We start from the raw sequence: 16,998 nt of genomic DNA, 5'->3' as shown, positions 1-16,998 counted from the left end.
GAAAACTCTTTGATTCTACAAGCTGACTGCAAACCAATGACAAAGAATATGCCCAGAGTAATTTACAGTGGTTCAAATGAATCAAAATATTTCTTTATATAACATTTTGCTGTCTAACTGATGTTTAAAAATCAAACATGCACTAATATTCAGAAACATCAAACAAGTTGAGAAGAAAGTCTGTTTTGGCAAAGGCCATTCTCTGGTTGGCACTACAGCAACATCTGCCACATAAAATTACAGTTTACAATTTATGTTGGGTATCAAAACCACACAAAAGTCAATGTTTATGAACATCAAAATATCTCACTAAGAATCACCCATAGTGAGTGTTTTGCAAATGTTATTAAAACACATCACCATAATCGGCTTCTAAAGATATATTCATCAATACTTCTCAATATGGTGTTCTTGAAAACTGTATGTTATGATATTTTGAACAAGTGAGTAGCCAGAAAATTTCAATACCTCCCACTTTGAACCAAAGCTCTTATGGCACAAAGCAAACTATGCAAATTATTGCAACCCCCCCAGAAGAGATGGTTGTCTCGTCCATTCAAGCATCTGTCCATAACATCCACACGCTGATACCCATCATTTCGCTTTTACATTCCGTTATCCATTAAATCTTTCAACCATCATTCAGCATGTCTCTATTTATACCCCCACGCATATCCAAACCTATCCATCCATCTTTAAACCTATCCATCCATCTACACTTTCACTAAGTCATCCGTCCTTTCACTTGCCTATCCTACTTTTCATCCATCCATCCTTTGAATAATGCATGAATACATCCTTTTGCTCATCCATCCACCCTTTCACGTCAATCTTTCACTCTGCCCATCACTTCATCCATCCACTCATACACTCATCCATCCATCCATCCATTCATTTAACCACCCTTTCACTCAGCCAATCATGTTTCTACCTTTCGACTCATCCATGCATTCACTCCCTCATCCATCCACTCATTAACCCTTTCACTCATTCATCCAGCCTTTCACTCACTCATATATCCACCCTTTCACTCATGCGTCTGTCCACCCTTTTACTCATTCATCCATCCATTCATACAGCCATCCATCTACCCTCTCCTTCACTTATCCATTATTTCACTCATTCATCCTTACACCCAGCCATCCTTTCACTCATCCATCCATCCACCTGTTCACTCCATTCATCCATTTACACTTTTACTCATCCATGCATCCTTTCACTCATCCATCCATCCTCTCATCATCCATCCATTCACCCTTTCACTTATCCATCCACCCTTACACTCATCCATCCACCCATTCACCCTTGCACTCATCCATCCATCCATTCACCCTCCCATTCACTCATCAATCCTTACATCCATCCTTTCACTCATTCATCCATACATCTATCCCTCCACCTATTCACTGAAGCACCCATTCGTCCATCCACATTAATTATGAGCCTTTGTCTGCTAAGCTGCAGATAGAAGAGGCCTTACAAGAATCCAATGCCTGATATAGATGCTGAAGATGGGGTTGATGATGTCCCTGTTTTTGAATATATGTATGGTCTCAAAAAGGTTCAAAAGTATGCTTAACTCACCCATTACAAGTTGTGTAAATCATTAAAAATAAAGGAAATTTATCATGAGAACTACTAATAAAAGGATTTTATAGTTGACCCGGGGTCAATAAATGGCTATTTCACCAAAGGTCAAAAGACATTAAGGGTCTGATTTAGAGTTTGGCGGACAGTTCACTCCAATACAAACATCAAGCATATCCGAACTGCTGTATTTCAAGTTCTGCTGGATATAATGCACTTGTTCTATGGTTGAAGGGATGTCCGCCACATTTGGGCAACAGATTAACCTGTTCACCGAACTCTAAATCAGGATGAAAGTTTATAAATGAAGATATTGTCTCATCCTTATTAACCACTCCTGACATTCCAACTTAGTAATAAGCTTTTGGATATAAGATTGCTCAGTACCAAATTTCTGGAAAGAAACCTGGTTGAATATTTGTTTGCAGTTAGAATGCAGATCTGTGTGTAAGAGTGCAGGTATGGAACACTTCCCTAAATCTCACAACACAGGCAGGCTCCTCCCAACTACAAATCCGTTGTTCTTTTGAAACTGGTGATGTCTCGGGAAATAAGGTATATCGGCATCTTGGTAGTTCCTTAATATTTGTAAGAATGGTGACTACTGTAGAGAGGCATTCTTCTCCTTAGTTCCCTTTTCCCATCATATAGGTTCTCTGATTTTGTTTAATAAAAGGCTCATTGAAACTAACAATCCTGTTATTCAATTCATCATAAAATTAGGACTTGTTGACAAAATTCCAAAGTTTTGGTGAAGTAAAATGTTAAGACACCTTCCATTGCAATGGAGTCACATACTAAACATGGATTGACAGTCTTGCATATTCTTCAGCTAGGAACCTAGATGGCAGCCGAGAAGTGATATGCCTAAGCAAGGAATGTGCTTGAATGGTGTTTTCCCATAAAAATATCTATTCTTCATTTTTGCTTGCAAAAACAGAAAAGCATCCTTGTGAGAATTCGAGAAGATTGCACACCTGCTCCTGTGAATTCAAAAAAGTAGTTGCATCTTCATTTGAACTGATAAAAGAGAAATCCAGTAGCAATGCAATATTTCTTTACAGGTGGACCATTTTTTCCCATGCTTGCTAAAACATGCTATAATTAGAGGAATTCTGGTTTAATTAAATATAAAATCCACTGTCTATAGACAGCCATAAATTTGAGACATGAGCTTACGACGCCAGCAAAGACTAAATGTGCGGATTGTTTGAGATGAAGAGGGTGCAAGAAAATGGGTGACTAGTTAGTGCGCCAGCTAACAAAGAGGCCTGCAATGCTGAAGATTAGAGAAGCTTTCATTGTTTTCCTCTGATTGTCCTTCTGAGATCATCGCCCAGATGTTTGTAGTGGCTTGTGTAAATAACACTTAGACTGATGTAAGAAATTGGCTTATCAGTTGAGGGGGTGCCCCACTCAGACAATAGTCACTATCCTTGTCAGGGTGAACCACAAAAAGTCACTAAATTAAACTGTGCTTAACTCTCTGGTGGCTTGGCACAAAAGCAGTCAAGCTTAACTTAGAGAAAATGCATTAAGTAATTATGCAGCACACAAACACAAAAAAGTTCCACACCAATTTAGAAGAATAGAGAAACTTGCAATAAATAAAATAATACAAGAATGACAAAGATCCAATCACTAGAATGGAAGATATTTAGTTTCAAAGATTTAAGTAGATATAGCGCCTAAAAGCATAAAGCAACAACCATGGGTATCTGATTGCGCGCATCTGAAGCAAAGCCAGAAGTTAAGGCCAAACACGGTATAACGCAGTTCAGATACACATAGTGGATTGGGCCCAGACTTGGCTTACCTTTGTTTTTAGAAGAAAATATGAAGAAAAGTTCAGGAGACGGTAGAGTACTGTGGGGCAAGGCTACAGGCTGTGTCATAGCAAGAGTCATCATCAAGGAGTGCCAGGTGACGTTTTAGTTAAGCCACCTATCACTGCAGGTAAAAGTTCCAAGTGGGAAAACCTGAATTTCCAGGTCGAGGATGTTGTTGTTGACTGTTGCCATCAGCCCAGTAAAGATTTTTACCTTCAGATTTTGACGACTTTTTGGAAGTTGAAAACCTATAACAGGATGAAGTTGCAAGTCACAGCTGAGGAGGGCCCCATGAGGCCCAAAAGCGTCCCTTGGATGGCCATCTGAACAGGATTTGCTGCTGTGGAGAACAATGTAGCTGGAGCTACAGTGAAGTCAAGCCGACTGGTGATACACCTTGGGTGAACCAGCTACAGGTGGGTCCAAGACCTGAAGGCTACCACTTGGGAGGTTAAGACTCACTCCAGCTGATTCCAGGTGCAGTGTTCAATATCACAGGAGATAGTTATGTCCCTGTAACTCACACAGGAGGCACCCAACTAGGCTTTAGAGTCACTTTGGAAGTCCTGGGTTCAAGGAGATGGCCTTCTCTCCTTCAAGTAGCAAGGCAGGCCTCAAACAGCAGGACAGCCTTTAGGGGAGCAAGACAGCCTTCAATTAGCAGGGCAGTCCTCTGGTGGCAGAAGGACTGAAGAACAAGCCACTCCTTTTGAATTTTTTCACAGGTCCAGGAATGTACTGAAGAAGTGTTCAGAGAGTACAATATTAATACCTGGTACCATACATTAAAGTGGGAGGATGGGTGCCCTGGCTACACCCACATCTGGTTCCGCAAAGTTCTTCCCTATGTTACTAAAGTTCTAAAAAGTCTAGGGTGACAAAATACTAGGGTCAGGTTCATGTGAACGTGTGCTAGAGACATCCCTTTGAAATGTAAGTAGGGGAGAGAACAGCTCCACCCTAACCTTCCTGTCAGTATGAACCATCCTGCCGACGCCTAGTGCTCCACTGTCTCACTATGCAGGAGTAATACACAAAGGCCAACAGCAAAGCTATTCACAGTCATGTAACCCAGGACACAGGCAGCAGACACAAATTGGTTCGGACAAGAAAATGCCAACTTTCTAAAAGTTGCATTTTCAGAATACAACTTCACAATTAAAAAGGATTTTAAAGTACAATTATTTTGAGACCAAGATTGACATAGGTGTCAGTTCCCAATCAAATGTTAGCACGTATTAAATGTAATAAGGTAACCCAATGTTACCCAGTAGGAGGGATAGGCCTTACAGTAGTGAATACTTAAAAATACATGTTCTACTTTTTATATATAATGCAAACTGCCCTATGGGCTTTCAGGGCCTACCTTAGGGGTGACATATATATTAAAAAGGAAGATTCAGGCCTGAAAAAAGGTTTCTTTTGGCAGGTCGAATTAGCAGTTTCAAAACTGCACTACAAGCTACTATGGCATGCGTGGGACATATTTTAAAGTGCTACTTATGAAGGTGGCACAATGAGTAATGCAGGCCCACTGATAGCATTTAATTTATAAGCCCTGGGTACATGTAGTACCATTTACTAGAGACTTATAGGTAAATTAAATATGCCAATCAGGTTTAAGCCAATTAGACCATGTTTGAGGAGTGAGCATGTGCTGTTTAAAACAGGTTAGAAGTGGTAAAGTGTGCAGTGTACTAATGCCAACAAAAATTAAAATCAGAAAGCAGGAAGGTGAAAGGTTTGGGGAAGACTACATCAAGGACGACATGTCTAACAACTGGATCTGCTGAATATCTCAGATTTAAATTTAACTTTGTCAAGTCAGCTTTTGGAGTGGCTCAAAACAAAGACAAAATAACAGCAAAATATGTACCAATGGCAACCTCTGCAGACAAACACAGAGCAGAACAAAATCTAACCATCTTGTATCGCAAAAGATCTGGCAGCAAATCCAGTTTAAAAAATCTTACAGAATCATACACTTCAAACCAAGAAATTTGACACTGAAAGACCAACCAGATAATCTTTTTCAGGGTTGCTGGAACATCGATATGGAACTTGCTGCTGCTGAAAATTCAACAGTCTTAATTTCTAATCATTTTTTTTTATTAAAGACTAAACACTTTTCTCTTTAAAAGCCACCTAAACCATTCACTAGAAAGTGAGAGAATATCCACCAAACTTCTTTCCACTGATCCACTGTCACTTCCATGTTTTCCTTCCAACGTTCCGTTTTTACCTACAGTAACTTTGATTAACCGATTTCTTTATTTATACCGCTCACTTTATTTTTACCTCCTAAACTGTCCTCTTCATCTTTAGTTCCATATTTCAATCCCGACTCGTCCTCTCTGCCTCCCCTTTCTTCATCCATCCACCAACTGGCAGTATTCTCAGCTTCTTGTCTCATTATGGGCACATTACTGAACCAAGCAAATTGAACTTTACTGTAATATTTTGGCACTTTTAATTGTTTTCCTTGCATTCAGTTTCATGTAAGTTTAAGCAGACATTCCTCTGTATCATATACAGCATGCTGATTCCCCATGTTTGAGTGCACTATATAAAGATTTATAAATACAATAGAATTACCATATAATTTGACTAAAATGTGGGGCATTAGGAATTCCAATGTGATTCTTCGTACTTAGATGCAAAGGACAGTGTTTTTCATGCATTTGCGTGAAGCAGGTTTTATTCTGGTTTGTAGTAGAAAGTTGCAAATACAAAGTTCTGCAAAGAACAATTTACTGCAATTTGGTGATTTGAATAAAAAGTGCTGTCTTAACCGTATGGAAATCTGTTGCTTCCTACTTGATCCCTGTTAGTTCTGAAGATAAGCATTGTACTCAGATTTCCACCACCAATCTAAATATCTGAATTGCTCTTTGAAGCCATTTTAACAAGATGATATGAAAATGGGCGTCATTTGGACTTCTAAGTTGATAAGAGGTGCCCTTAAAATCCTGAAAATATTGGATCTACTGAGCTACAATGCAACCGTGAGGAAACAGCACATGAAGTAGATGTATTAAAGATCCAAGAAACCTTAAAAGGCTAAGTAAAGACTGTTTTCAAACACAGAGGAGTGGGGGTGCTGGAGATTGCTGCATTTGCCGTGACAGCTGCAGGTAAGAGCGGGGGTGGAGGCCGTCCTGCCGCTGAGAAGCACCACCCCATAAGCTGGGGCCACTAAGTCACGAAGCGAGTGGCTTTACATGTGGGGCACAAAGGTTGGATTGTGAACAAGCTGCGCCTCCCGGGGCTCATGTGGAGCCTTAATCACAGCATGAATTGCATGGAGCATTCTTAAAGGCAAAATTGAAATAATGGACTACGCCTCCCATAAGTCAACGTACTGTCTCCAGTAGAGCAGCCAATCGATGGCGTACGATATAGATAAAGTGGTGGGCGGCCTCCACGAGTGCTTCAAAGACTGTAATGCCGCCGAAGAAGGGAAGTACCCGAAACGCGTCCGGATATCAGTCTGATGCTAAATTGTCTGGCGAGGGCGTTTGTTCTTAACAAATAAAGCGGTTGGGGTAAAAGCTCTTTGTGCCCGAGTGCGTCTCTACTTTTGGGCCAATCCCCTGAGCATGATGTTTAACCGGCCGTCCTGCCGCTGAGAAGCACCACCCCATAAGCTGGGGCCACTAAGTCACGAAGCGAGTGGCTTTACATGTGGGGCACAAAGGTTGGATTGTGAACAAGCTGCGCCTCCCGGGGCTCATGTGGAGCCTTAATCACAGCAGGAATTGCATGGAGCACTCTTAATGGCAAAATTGAAAAATTGGACTATGCCTCCCATAAGTCAACGTACTGTCTCCAGTAGAGCAGCCAATCGATGGCGTATGATATGGATAAAGTGGTGGGTGGGGTCCCACGAGTGCTTCAAAAACAGTAATGCCGCCGAAGAAGGGAAGTGCCTGAAATGCATCAGTCTGATGCTAAATTGTCTGGCGAGGGCGTTTGTTCTTACCAAATAAAGCTGTTGGGGTAAAAGCTCTTTGTGCCCGAGTGCGTCTCTACTTTTGGACCAACCCCCTAAGCATGATATATATAAATATATATACACACACACATTGTGGAGCCCATTACTGCAGGCTGGGCAGCTTGGTATTCTTAGTGGGTGAAACGGACTAGTTGAGATTGTGACATTTGTTAGAGTGTGGGCCTCAGCTGAACCGAGATTTGCCAGATGTCTGTGAAACTGTTGGTAGTGCAACATGTAGTGGCATCATATGAAATTCCTTGGGACCTGTTTTTTACAAATTAAGCACTGCTAACATCATGAGCAGCAGGCTGTATTTACAGCATGCGCATGAGACACATATTTAATTCCGCTAATCCCTGTCTACCAATTTTTTCAGATGGGACTGTGCGTCAAAAGCCATTTGTGGTTCCATGAGAATGCCCATTTACCACTCATGGAACACCTCCTTTATGCAAAGTAATGTAAAGCAGCACGTAGTACAACTTTGTGTTACTTTGGGATACTATCCTAAACAAGTCCTGAATTATGTTTGATAGCATATCTCAACTCAACACTTTGCACCAAGTTTGCATAATAAAAGTGGTGCAAACCCAGTGAAAAGTGTTCATAAATCTAGGCCTTGGTATATTTCTGCATGAGAGTTGAGTTGTCTGGGTAAGAGCTTTCCCAAATGATTACATGCCAGAGTAACACATTGTTTGTCATTTTCACCCTCTTTTCAAAATATTAAGAATAAAATAGTCCTTGTAATTTTCCAAAGGTTTGGAGTATTTTCCTAATTTCTAAAGTATGTTTGCAGAGTCTACGGTACCCACCAGAGTGTACCCTTTGTAAGCCAGAATACTTTAGTAAATTGACTTTTAAGGCAATATGCTTCTATAACCACTTGGAAAGTCATACTTTTCTCTCTTCAAGCCTCACAAAAGAAGACTTAACATGAGAAAAAATATTGCTTGAAATAACCTCTTTCACAGGCAATAACTCCACGGCACCTTCCAGTTCATTATTTTTCTGCTCACTGTACCATGATAGACACCGGCGTGTTGTTTATAAATCAGTCTTAACCCTGCTCCGAAAGGAACGGTCTAGCTCGAACTGCATGACCATCTCCCCTCCACATGGAAACAATCAGTTGGTACCTTAGCTATGGAACCCATTGCAGTTCAAGTACATATTAATTGTTCCACGATAAGTAAATAAGTAAAAACCCTTCCTCTTCCAGCCACTCCCATGACATGACCCTATTTATCTGCTATCAGTCAAGTAGCTTCAATCTCAGTAAATGTTATAAATGTATCTAATGAACCACAACAGATAGAGAGCCAATTCTCCATCAAAAAGAGTCGCTTTACATGCCTTGTTAGAGTGAATAAATGGCACCATGTCTCAGGCTCTCCCCTCGCACAGCTCTACCGTTGTGAACCAGGTAGGTGTTCGAGGCCCTCCTCCACCCGCAGGCTCCTGCCTGCGCCTCATCCCTGGTGCTCTTCTGCTAGTCCGCTCTGTGTCTGTCATCTTGTTCTCCTCTTGCCTTTTCTGTTTTTGCCTTTTCTGTTCTTGCCTTTTATGTTATTGCCTTTTCTGGTTTGCCTTTTCTGTTCTGCCTTTCTAGGTTTTGCATTTTTCTGTTTTCCCTCTAGCTGCTCCCCCGCAGCCCCCCACGTGTCCTGCTCCTGCCTCCCAGCTGCTCACCCTCCCCGACCCCTACTTAAGTGCAGCTGCTATGCACCAAGGAGAGCAAGACCTCTGACCTCTGACCTCCTGCACTCTCCACACACTCAACCATGGACGCAACAACAACTACCAGCTCTCGACACCAAGCAGCGTATATATGGCCTGATCTCCTGCTGACACTACTGCCGCACCTTCACCCACCTCGGGACCCCGGCAGCCACCCCCTGACCACCAGATGCCAACAACCACAAACCACTAAGTTGCATCCTCCTCAACATATGCTCCCTGCACAGACACACCGTCGAAATCTTGGACCACCTCAACACTCACTCGCCTGACGTTGCCTTCCTCACAAAGACCAGGACCAATGCCAGGTCTGCTCCAGACATTGCAACCGCCATTCCTGATGGATACAAGATACTGAGGAAAGACTGCCCAACCGTCCAGGGGGAGGCAAAGCCATCATCCACGAAAGCTCACTCCGACTAACAACCACCAACTTGGATGACGCCTTGCACCTCATTGAACACATTCACTTCATGATCTAGTCCAGCTCTAGAAGGATGCCCCACAGAACACTCACCCACATTCCTCCCAGACTCTCTTCCCTTTTCACCGTCATCGCAGACTACATTGTTTCCCTCACTCTTGCCTCCATGGACTACATACTGCTCAGAGACTTGAACTTCCACGTAGACAACCTCAGCGATCCCAACACCACCACCCTCCTGGAGAACCTCACCAACATAGGACTGAAGAAGCTTGTCCCCACCCCCACACACATGGCAGGACACACACTCGATCCGAACTTCTCCGGAGGAAACAACATACGCTTTAGCCACTTCACAGAACCGCTCTGGACAGACAATGGCTGCATCCATTTCTCCTCGAAACCCACCGCCCACAATGCATGCCCCACCTCCCATGCAGAAGCTTGAACAGAGTCTCAGAAGAACACCTCACATACACCCTCAGGTGCACTCCTCCCCCTACTACGACAGAGGCCAACACAGCAGCAAGCAACCTTCTCCATTGAATCACCAACTGCGTCGACACTCTCACCTCTCTCCAGAACACCACCAGACGACACAACTTGAAAGCCACCTGGTTCACCACAGACCTTTGAGAATCCAAGCGCTCTTGCCGATGACTGGAGAAAACGTGGAGAAACAGCAAAACCCAGAAGCACCACACTTTGCCTACAAAGCCAACCACTACCTCAGCACTGCCCCAAACCCCCCTCTGTGATGCTATCCAACAGACCCTCCTCACCTGGACCCCTCTCACCACAGAAGACACTGCAAAGACAATGAAAACATCCACTCCGGTGCACCTACTGACCCCTTCCTGCTGGACATCTTCCTTAGGGATGCCACCACAATTGCACCCGAACTACGCTGAACTATCAACTGCTCCCTCAAAGCCACCACATTCCCAGACTGGAAACATGCAGAAGTAAAACCCCTCCTCAAGAAGAACTCCATAGACCCGACAGATCTCAAGACCTTCAGGCTCATCTCACTACTCCCTTTTGCCGCCAAAGTAATCGAGAAAGTTGTCAACACCCATCTAGCACACTTCATAGAAACCAACCACATCCTAGACACCTCTCAATCCGGATTCAGCAGCAACCACAGCACTGAGACCGCCCTCGTAGCTGCCACCAATGGCATCGGTAATCCCCCCTTGACCAAGGCCACACAGCAGCCCTCATCATCCTGGACCTTTCAGAAGCCTTCAACACTGTTTCCCACCGTACACTAGCCGCCAGACTCCACAACGCTGGCATCCAGGGAACAGCCTTAGACTAGATTTGATGTTTCCTCTCAGGAAGAACACAAAGAATAAAACTCTCGCCCTTCCTCTCAGAACCTACAGAGATCAGATGAAGAGTACCCCAAGGATCTTCCCTCAGCCCCACGTTCTTCAATGTGTACATGCTCACTCTCACAACCATCGTCAGAAAACACTGACTCAACATTGTCTCATATGCCAACAACACCAAGAACATCCTCTTCCTCACCAAGGAACCAGACATCAATTGGTGCAGTTTCCAAGAAGGGATGAAAGACATCGCAACCTGGATGAGCAGCAGCAGCCTGAAGCTCATCGCAGAGAAAAACGAAGTCCTCATCCTCAGCTCCAACCCCTCTGCATGGGAAAACACCTGGTTTCCCCCCTCCCTCAAAAACCCTCCCACCCCAAAGGACCACGCTATCAACCTTGGCATCATACTGGACTCGTAACTCACCATTAACTGCAAGATCAACGCTGTGTCCTCCACTTGCTTCAACACCCTTCGCATATATCTCAAGACTTTCTTATGGACCCCCCCATGCCATTAAGACAATCACCCACGCACTCATCACCAGCAGCCTCGACTACAGAAATGCCCTCTACACCAGAATCGACAAAACTTCCTCTGCAAACTCCCAACCCTCCAAAAGGCCGCAGCCAGACTTATCCTCAGCATCCCACAACATGCCTACATAACCCAACACCTTGGTGACCTCCACTGGCTCCATGTGGAAAGACGAATAACCTTCAAACTTCTCACACACGTACAAAGCCCTCCATAATACCGGACCAAAATACCTCAACAAATGAATCTCCTTCCATGCCCCCAAGAGAAACCTTCGCTCTGCCGATCACTGCCTATCCACTGTCCCCCCCATCCACAAGTTCAGAGCAGATGGCAGAATCTTTTCCTACCTTGTGGCCAAGACCTGGAAGGATCTCCCCCACCACATCCGATGAAGCCTGACACTGCACCAATTCAGAAAGGACCTCAAGACCTGGCTCTTCGAATAACCAATGAAGCTGCCTGCACCCCCTTTATGCCTTGAGACACTCAAGGGTGAGTAGCATACTTTAAGAAACCTGATTTATTGATTGATTGGGAGTAGTAGTCTTAGTTAATTTTAACTTGGCCCAACACACCTGGTAGCAATTATATTTAAAAGCAAAGTACTGGAAAGGAAAAGTGGTGCCTCATGACATGAAACCATGCGGTTGCCCTCTGAATTGCAACACTGGCAGAACAGTTTGCACAGGAAATCTAGCCATTTTGGATCCAAATTTCGGTTGGCAATTAGCAAAAAAAAGTGCTTTTTCCTTTAACCTGATTTGTTCTTGCAATCATTAGCGACTGCACAATTTTGCTTTGTGTGGTCAATGTACATGTCAGTGAAAAACTGCTCGGTCTAATTACAAAATTAGTCATGCAGTGCATTAAATTCAACCCCTGCCCTGCTGAAAGCCACACTGCACAGTAGCACGTATGTGTTGCACATAACTCAACTTTCTGATGATGATAACTGGAAACTATCATCAATCCTTAATAGATATTTAAACTAATAGGGCCATAATTACAAGCATCGAATTAGCGGAAATGCTAAAAAACTTGGGAAAATTGATATAATCACAATGGTGCAAATTTGCTAATCCACTTCACCACTTGACTAATCAGAAACAATGATGTCGCTACAGGCAATATAGACCACATTGCGATTAAATAGACAACAGTCACTACGCCATAGTGCAAAAGCATGCATACGGATCAGCAGTGGTGGCACAAAACATCCCACCAATTAGCATGTGAATTAGCAGTTCATAACACTAACATTTATTAAGAATTCCCCCCTCGCTTGATGATCATGTGTTGTGTGTAAATAAGATTAAACAAAATAATTTTCAAACATTTTCTCCTGTGATGGCTAACTTATGCTATCCTTGATTATATACAACTTAAAAAACATGCACTGTAGCACAGTAACTATGCAAGATGATTAGAAATGCACCTATCAACTGTTCTCACTAATTGTTGGGGTTGGAGATATTTTCTCAATTTTAAGAAGGTTAAAATATAATTTAATGAGATGATGGTAGAATCAGCACTGGAATCCACTCAAACTTAGTTTTTCTTCTATCGGATACACCAGTACCTGGTCATTTCTGCTAAATCATAGCCAGGATCATATCCTGAATGTGCAGTATCGCTTGCTGAACCTGGCCTACTTTATTATGCTTCTAAAATAGAAAAACATGGGTCCTGATGAATGCATCTTAACCTTTATCACAGCAAAGCATGTTCATTCATATTCCAAGTTCATTCAATTTCTTTTGGCCTTCATTCAACTTTGCTAGCTAATCAGTCTGGTCTTGCAAATTAAACAATTTGAACGCATGAAATTTTAATTAAAAAGAAAAAATACTTTCAGGTTTTAATTTAAAAGCGCTAAACGTCGAAACAATCAAACCTCCCTCTCTACTAACCTGCAATTATGTTCTAATACAAACGTCTACATCTATCAAAGTGGATGCATTTAAATCACAGCAGTGTATTAATCCACAAGGTCTTTTGTTGGCAAAAATTGCATATTTTATAAGGATAACGAATTAAGATGTCAATGAAATTTCTTGTACAACCAGTCACACATTAAACAAACAACTCCATGCATTCCCAGTATAAATGACTGCAATTCCAATGAAATAGCGCCATCAAAACCAACTAGGTGGAAACAATCATATTTTACCAGTATTCTAACTATATTAGCAGGATTCTATTTATAGTGGTCTGGCGACGTCTAATTCTCCAGTTTCTTCGCTGGCTGCACACACCTTTATTAAAGTGACATAACAAATATGTCGCCTTCGTAATTCGCCAGAATTTACATTCTAATATCGTAAGGTAGCATATTTTCCAATGAAATATTTCACATACCTTGTGTGAAGTTATAACGCGCAGAAAATCCTGATGATTCTAGCTCTCCATCAGCAAAAAACTTAATCCATAGGAACCTGCCACTAGATTTTATAAAAGGTGGGTTTTGCTCTCCGCAGTAACGTCCAATAATTGGGGAAAATCCAAACGGTCCATCTCGTACTTCAATGTGATCGAATTTGCACTCCCATGAATGTTCAATAGCGTACTTCTCTTCAAAGTGGAGTTCAATGCACTGTCTAGGGGCAGCTGGAGGAGAAAGAAGTAAACTTATTTAGCATGAAAGAGCTTTAAATTACTGTTATTTTTCAACACATTTTTCAGATCCATATTTGGCTTTCTCGAGTACATTAAAAAATGTGAGATATTCTTTTCAATATTTAACATTATTTTCCTGCATATGTCAAGGGCCATCCTGTAAATGAAGTTCTCACATGCCTTAAAACACCATCAAACAAAGAAACATTCTTGAATGTTTATCTTTGGAGATTCTGAGTGCCAACACAAATTTAATTATTTACAAAGTGCTTTACTAACAAGCATTTACAAAGCAATAGGTCTCGCATTTACGCAAGTTTAAGCAGTAGCGGTCGGCAGTAGGTGTTTCTGTAGGGCGGTGACGTGAGCAGGAGGAGGGGCAGGGTGGGGGGAAATAATGTATGGATTACGGAGTTTCACAGGTAAGTAAACATTTAAATACATAAAACGAATTTCGTTGCGCGCACTGCATCACATTTGGTGATGCAGTGTGCGCAACGAAATTCGTTTTATGTATTTAAATGTTTACTTACCTGTAAAACTCCGTAATCCATACATTATTTCCCCCCACCCTGCCCCTCCTCCTGCTCACGTCACCGCCCTACAGAAACACCTACTGCCGACCGCTACTGAGTTTAAGCTATTGGAATTGTAAACGACAATGCCTAATATTTTTGCTTTTCAAAACATAAATAAAAGGCATTGTCGTTTACAATGCCAATAGCTTAAACTCGCGTAAATGTGAGACCTATTGCATTGAAAATACTTGTTTAAGCGTAAAATTGAGCACGAAGCAGCTTCGAGGACACTGCAATAAAAAAAAGAAAGAAACGGAGCAGTGTCCTTGAAGCGGTGCCGCGCTCAGTTTTACAGTTTTTTTTAAAAAACGGAGCGCGGTGTCCCTGAAGTGGGCGCTGTGCTCAATATAAAAGTTTAAAAAAAATCAACAGAGAGCGGTTACTCAGAAGTGGACACTGCGCTCAGTATTAAATAAAATAAAATAAATAAATAAACTGTACGTGGTGTCCCTACAGCGGGTGTCGGGCTCAGGATACAAATTAAAAAAATATATAGCATTTCCCATTGTCCTTATAAGTGGCCATAAATAAAATAGATAAAGCCAACTTTGTACAGAGCCAAGAAAGATCCAGTTGTCATGAGTGGTAACAAATGGAGACAGGTCGGTTACAAGGAGGGACTAACAAGCCTCATAATGAATCGGAGGATAGCATTTACTAAGGACAATGACACCAGCCAATCAAAAATATGGGCGGAGATAAGACGAGGCTTACACAGCATACTCGGCTACTGCATGCCTCGCAGAGCGAGCAGCGCATGCGCGCTTCAGCTAGGCTCAACCTAAAAAAAGAAAGACGGACAGGCTGAGAAAGAAAAGGAAAGATAAAGAGCGATACACAAACTACAAAGAAAGGTAGAGCAAGGGAAAGAAATGGAGAGATAGGCACACACTGGACTGAATGAACATACCTTTCCTTCTAATGATGTTTTAATAAATCTAACTATGAACTGTCCATCATTACCAGTTTCTATGTCCATGTATCTTTATTCCCTTAGCATAATTCGCAATCTATCTTTTCATCTGCCTCTCTAAGTAAGTTTTTTTGCCTCGGTCTGAGTCTACTTTTTCTCTAAGTCCCCTACCTAAGTAGAGTTACATCACAATCTGCCACAGCATCTGGGAGTATATAAAGTTAGTATGGGGTAACCCAGTATCCCTCAGAACCTGGGCGGTACAGTATAGTGTATACAGTGGTTCTGTCGGGTATGTGACCTGATTACTTCAATTTATGCATGAATTTATTTAGCCTGTACATTTAGCCTTAGCTATATCAGTTAGCCTGTCCCTTAGAACGAAACATTGAATGTAAATCCACACAAAAACAGCAACATTGGTCAAAGACCAAATCAAAAAACCCAAAGGACAGGGTACATATAGGTTTTAATCACTGAATTATTTTTTATTCATAGAGACCCTGTAATAATGCATCTGTCATAAATCAAAAATCAGAGTACTTTAGTATTTGAAGCACAGTGAGTGCAATGTGACTTATTGTGCACAGGTGACACAAAAGTGGTGATTTATATACAAGTGAGTGAGGGAAAGGGGCGGGGAAAGAAAAAAGTTTCTGCAAGGCCAGTTTCAATAATCAATAAATGTTCAATCCAGTATGCCACATCAGTTGGCCTGTGTTAACTGGATTTTCATAACAGGTCCAAATGACACTTGTGACTTTAGCACAATCTGAAACCAGTATCCGGGGAGACAACACTCTCTGCCGTATCTCAATGTGTTGAACGACAAAATACAGACATGTACTACGTGACCAAAATAAGACATTTTCGCTTGCCTTCCCCGTGTCCAGGTCAATTATGGAATAGAGGTCTCTTAGATTCAAGAATTACAAATCTGAATATACAGCTATATTTGCTTCAGATGGGGTTTAAGAGTCAAAAGGTAAAACAGGCAGGTCAAATTTCACAAATAAGAAAAGAGATACTGGAACTGCAGCTAAGAGGTTCACGGAGCCCCAATAAAAGGAGAGCTTGAAGGAGAAAGCGGAAGCGAAGAAAACATAAGGGATGAGACTTGCCCACCTACCTGCACCAGCACTAGAGAGCAGTTAATTGATTGCCACCCGAGCCAAACAGCAAGAAACTCCAGCTAATAGATGGGTCTGCAGTAAAAACAGGGAAAGGACTGTAACAGTCCCACATACATCCCAGCGGCGACATAAAGTATCAGCCATGTTTTAATGGGAAAGCTTCAGTTTGTTGTAAATAATGAAAAGTTGGGGCGCAAGCAACCAGTTTGTTTACATAAAATTCACATTTTTATAATATAGCTTGTGGCTATATAATGTAATTCGCTTCTTAGGCTTACTTTAATTGAAATTATTAAATGCACTCCA

The 16,998-nt window shown here is 42.0% G+C and overlaps 1 protein-coding gene across 1 annotated transcript in view; it reads right to left on the bottom strand.

Annotated features, from left to right (window-relative positions):
- The window catches only part of LOC147661214 (neuropilin and tolloid-like protein 1), a gene marked incomplete at its 3' end in the record, with an annotated part of 310,411 nt that overhangs the window by 205,888 nt on the left and 87,525 nt on the right, over positions 1–16,998 (bottom strand). Inside the window, exon 4 of the mRNA XM_086951234.1 lies at positions 13,811–14,059. Within this exon, the coding sequence (XP_086807360.1) occupies positions 13,811–14,059 (249 nt within the window). The remainder of the gene's footprint in view (positions 1–13,810; positions 14,060–16,998) is intronic.

Source organism: Lissotriton vulgaris, unplaced genomic scaffold (genome assembly GCF_964263255.1).
Source record: "Lissotriton vulgaris unplaced genomic scaffold, aLisVul1.2 SCAFFOLD_2154, whole genome shotgun sequence".
Classification (NCBI taxonomy): Eukaryota; Metazoa; Chordata; class Amphibia; order Caudata; family Salamandridae; genus Lissotriton; species Lissotriton vulgaris.
Note: the sequence above shows the minus strand (reverse complement) of the source record. Positions and strands in the feature narration are given on the sequence as shown.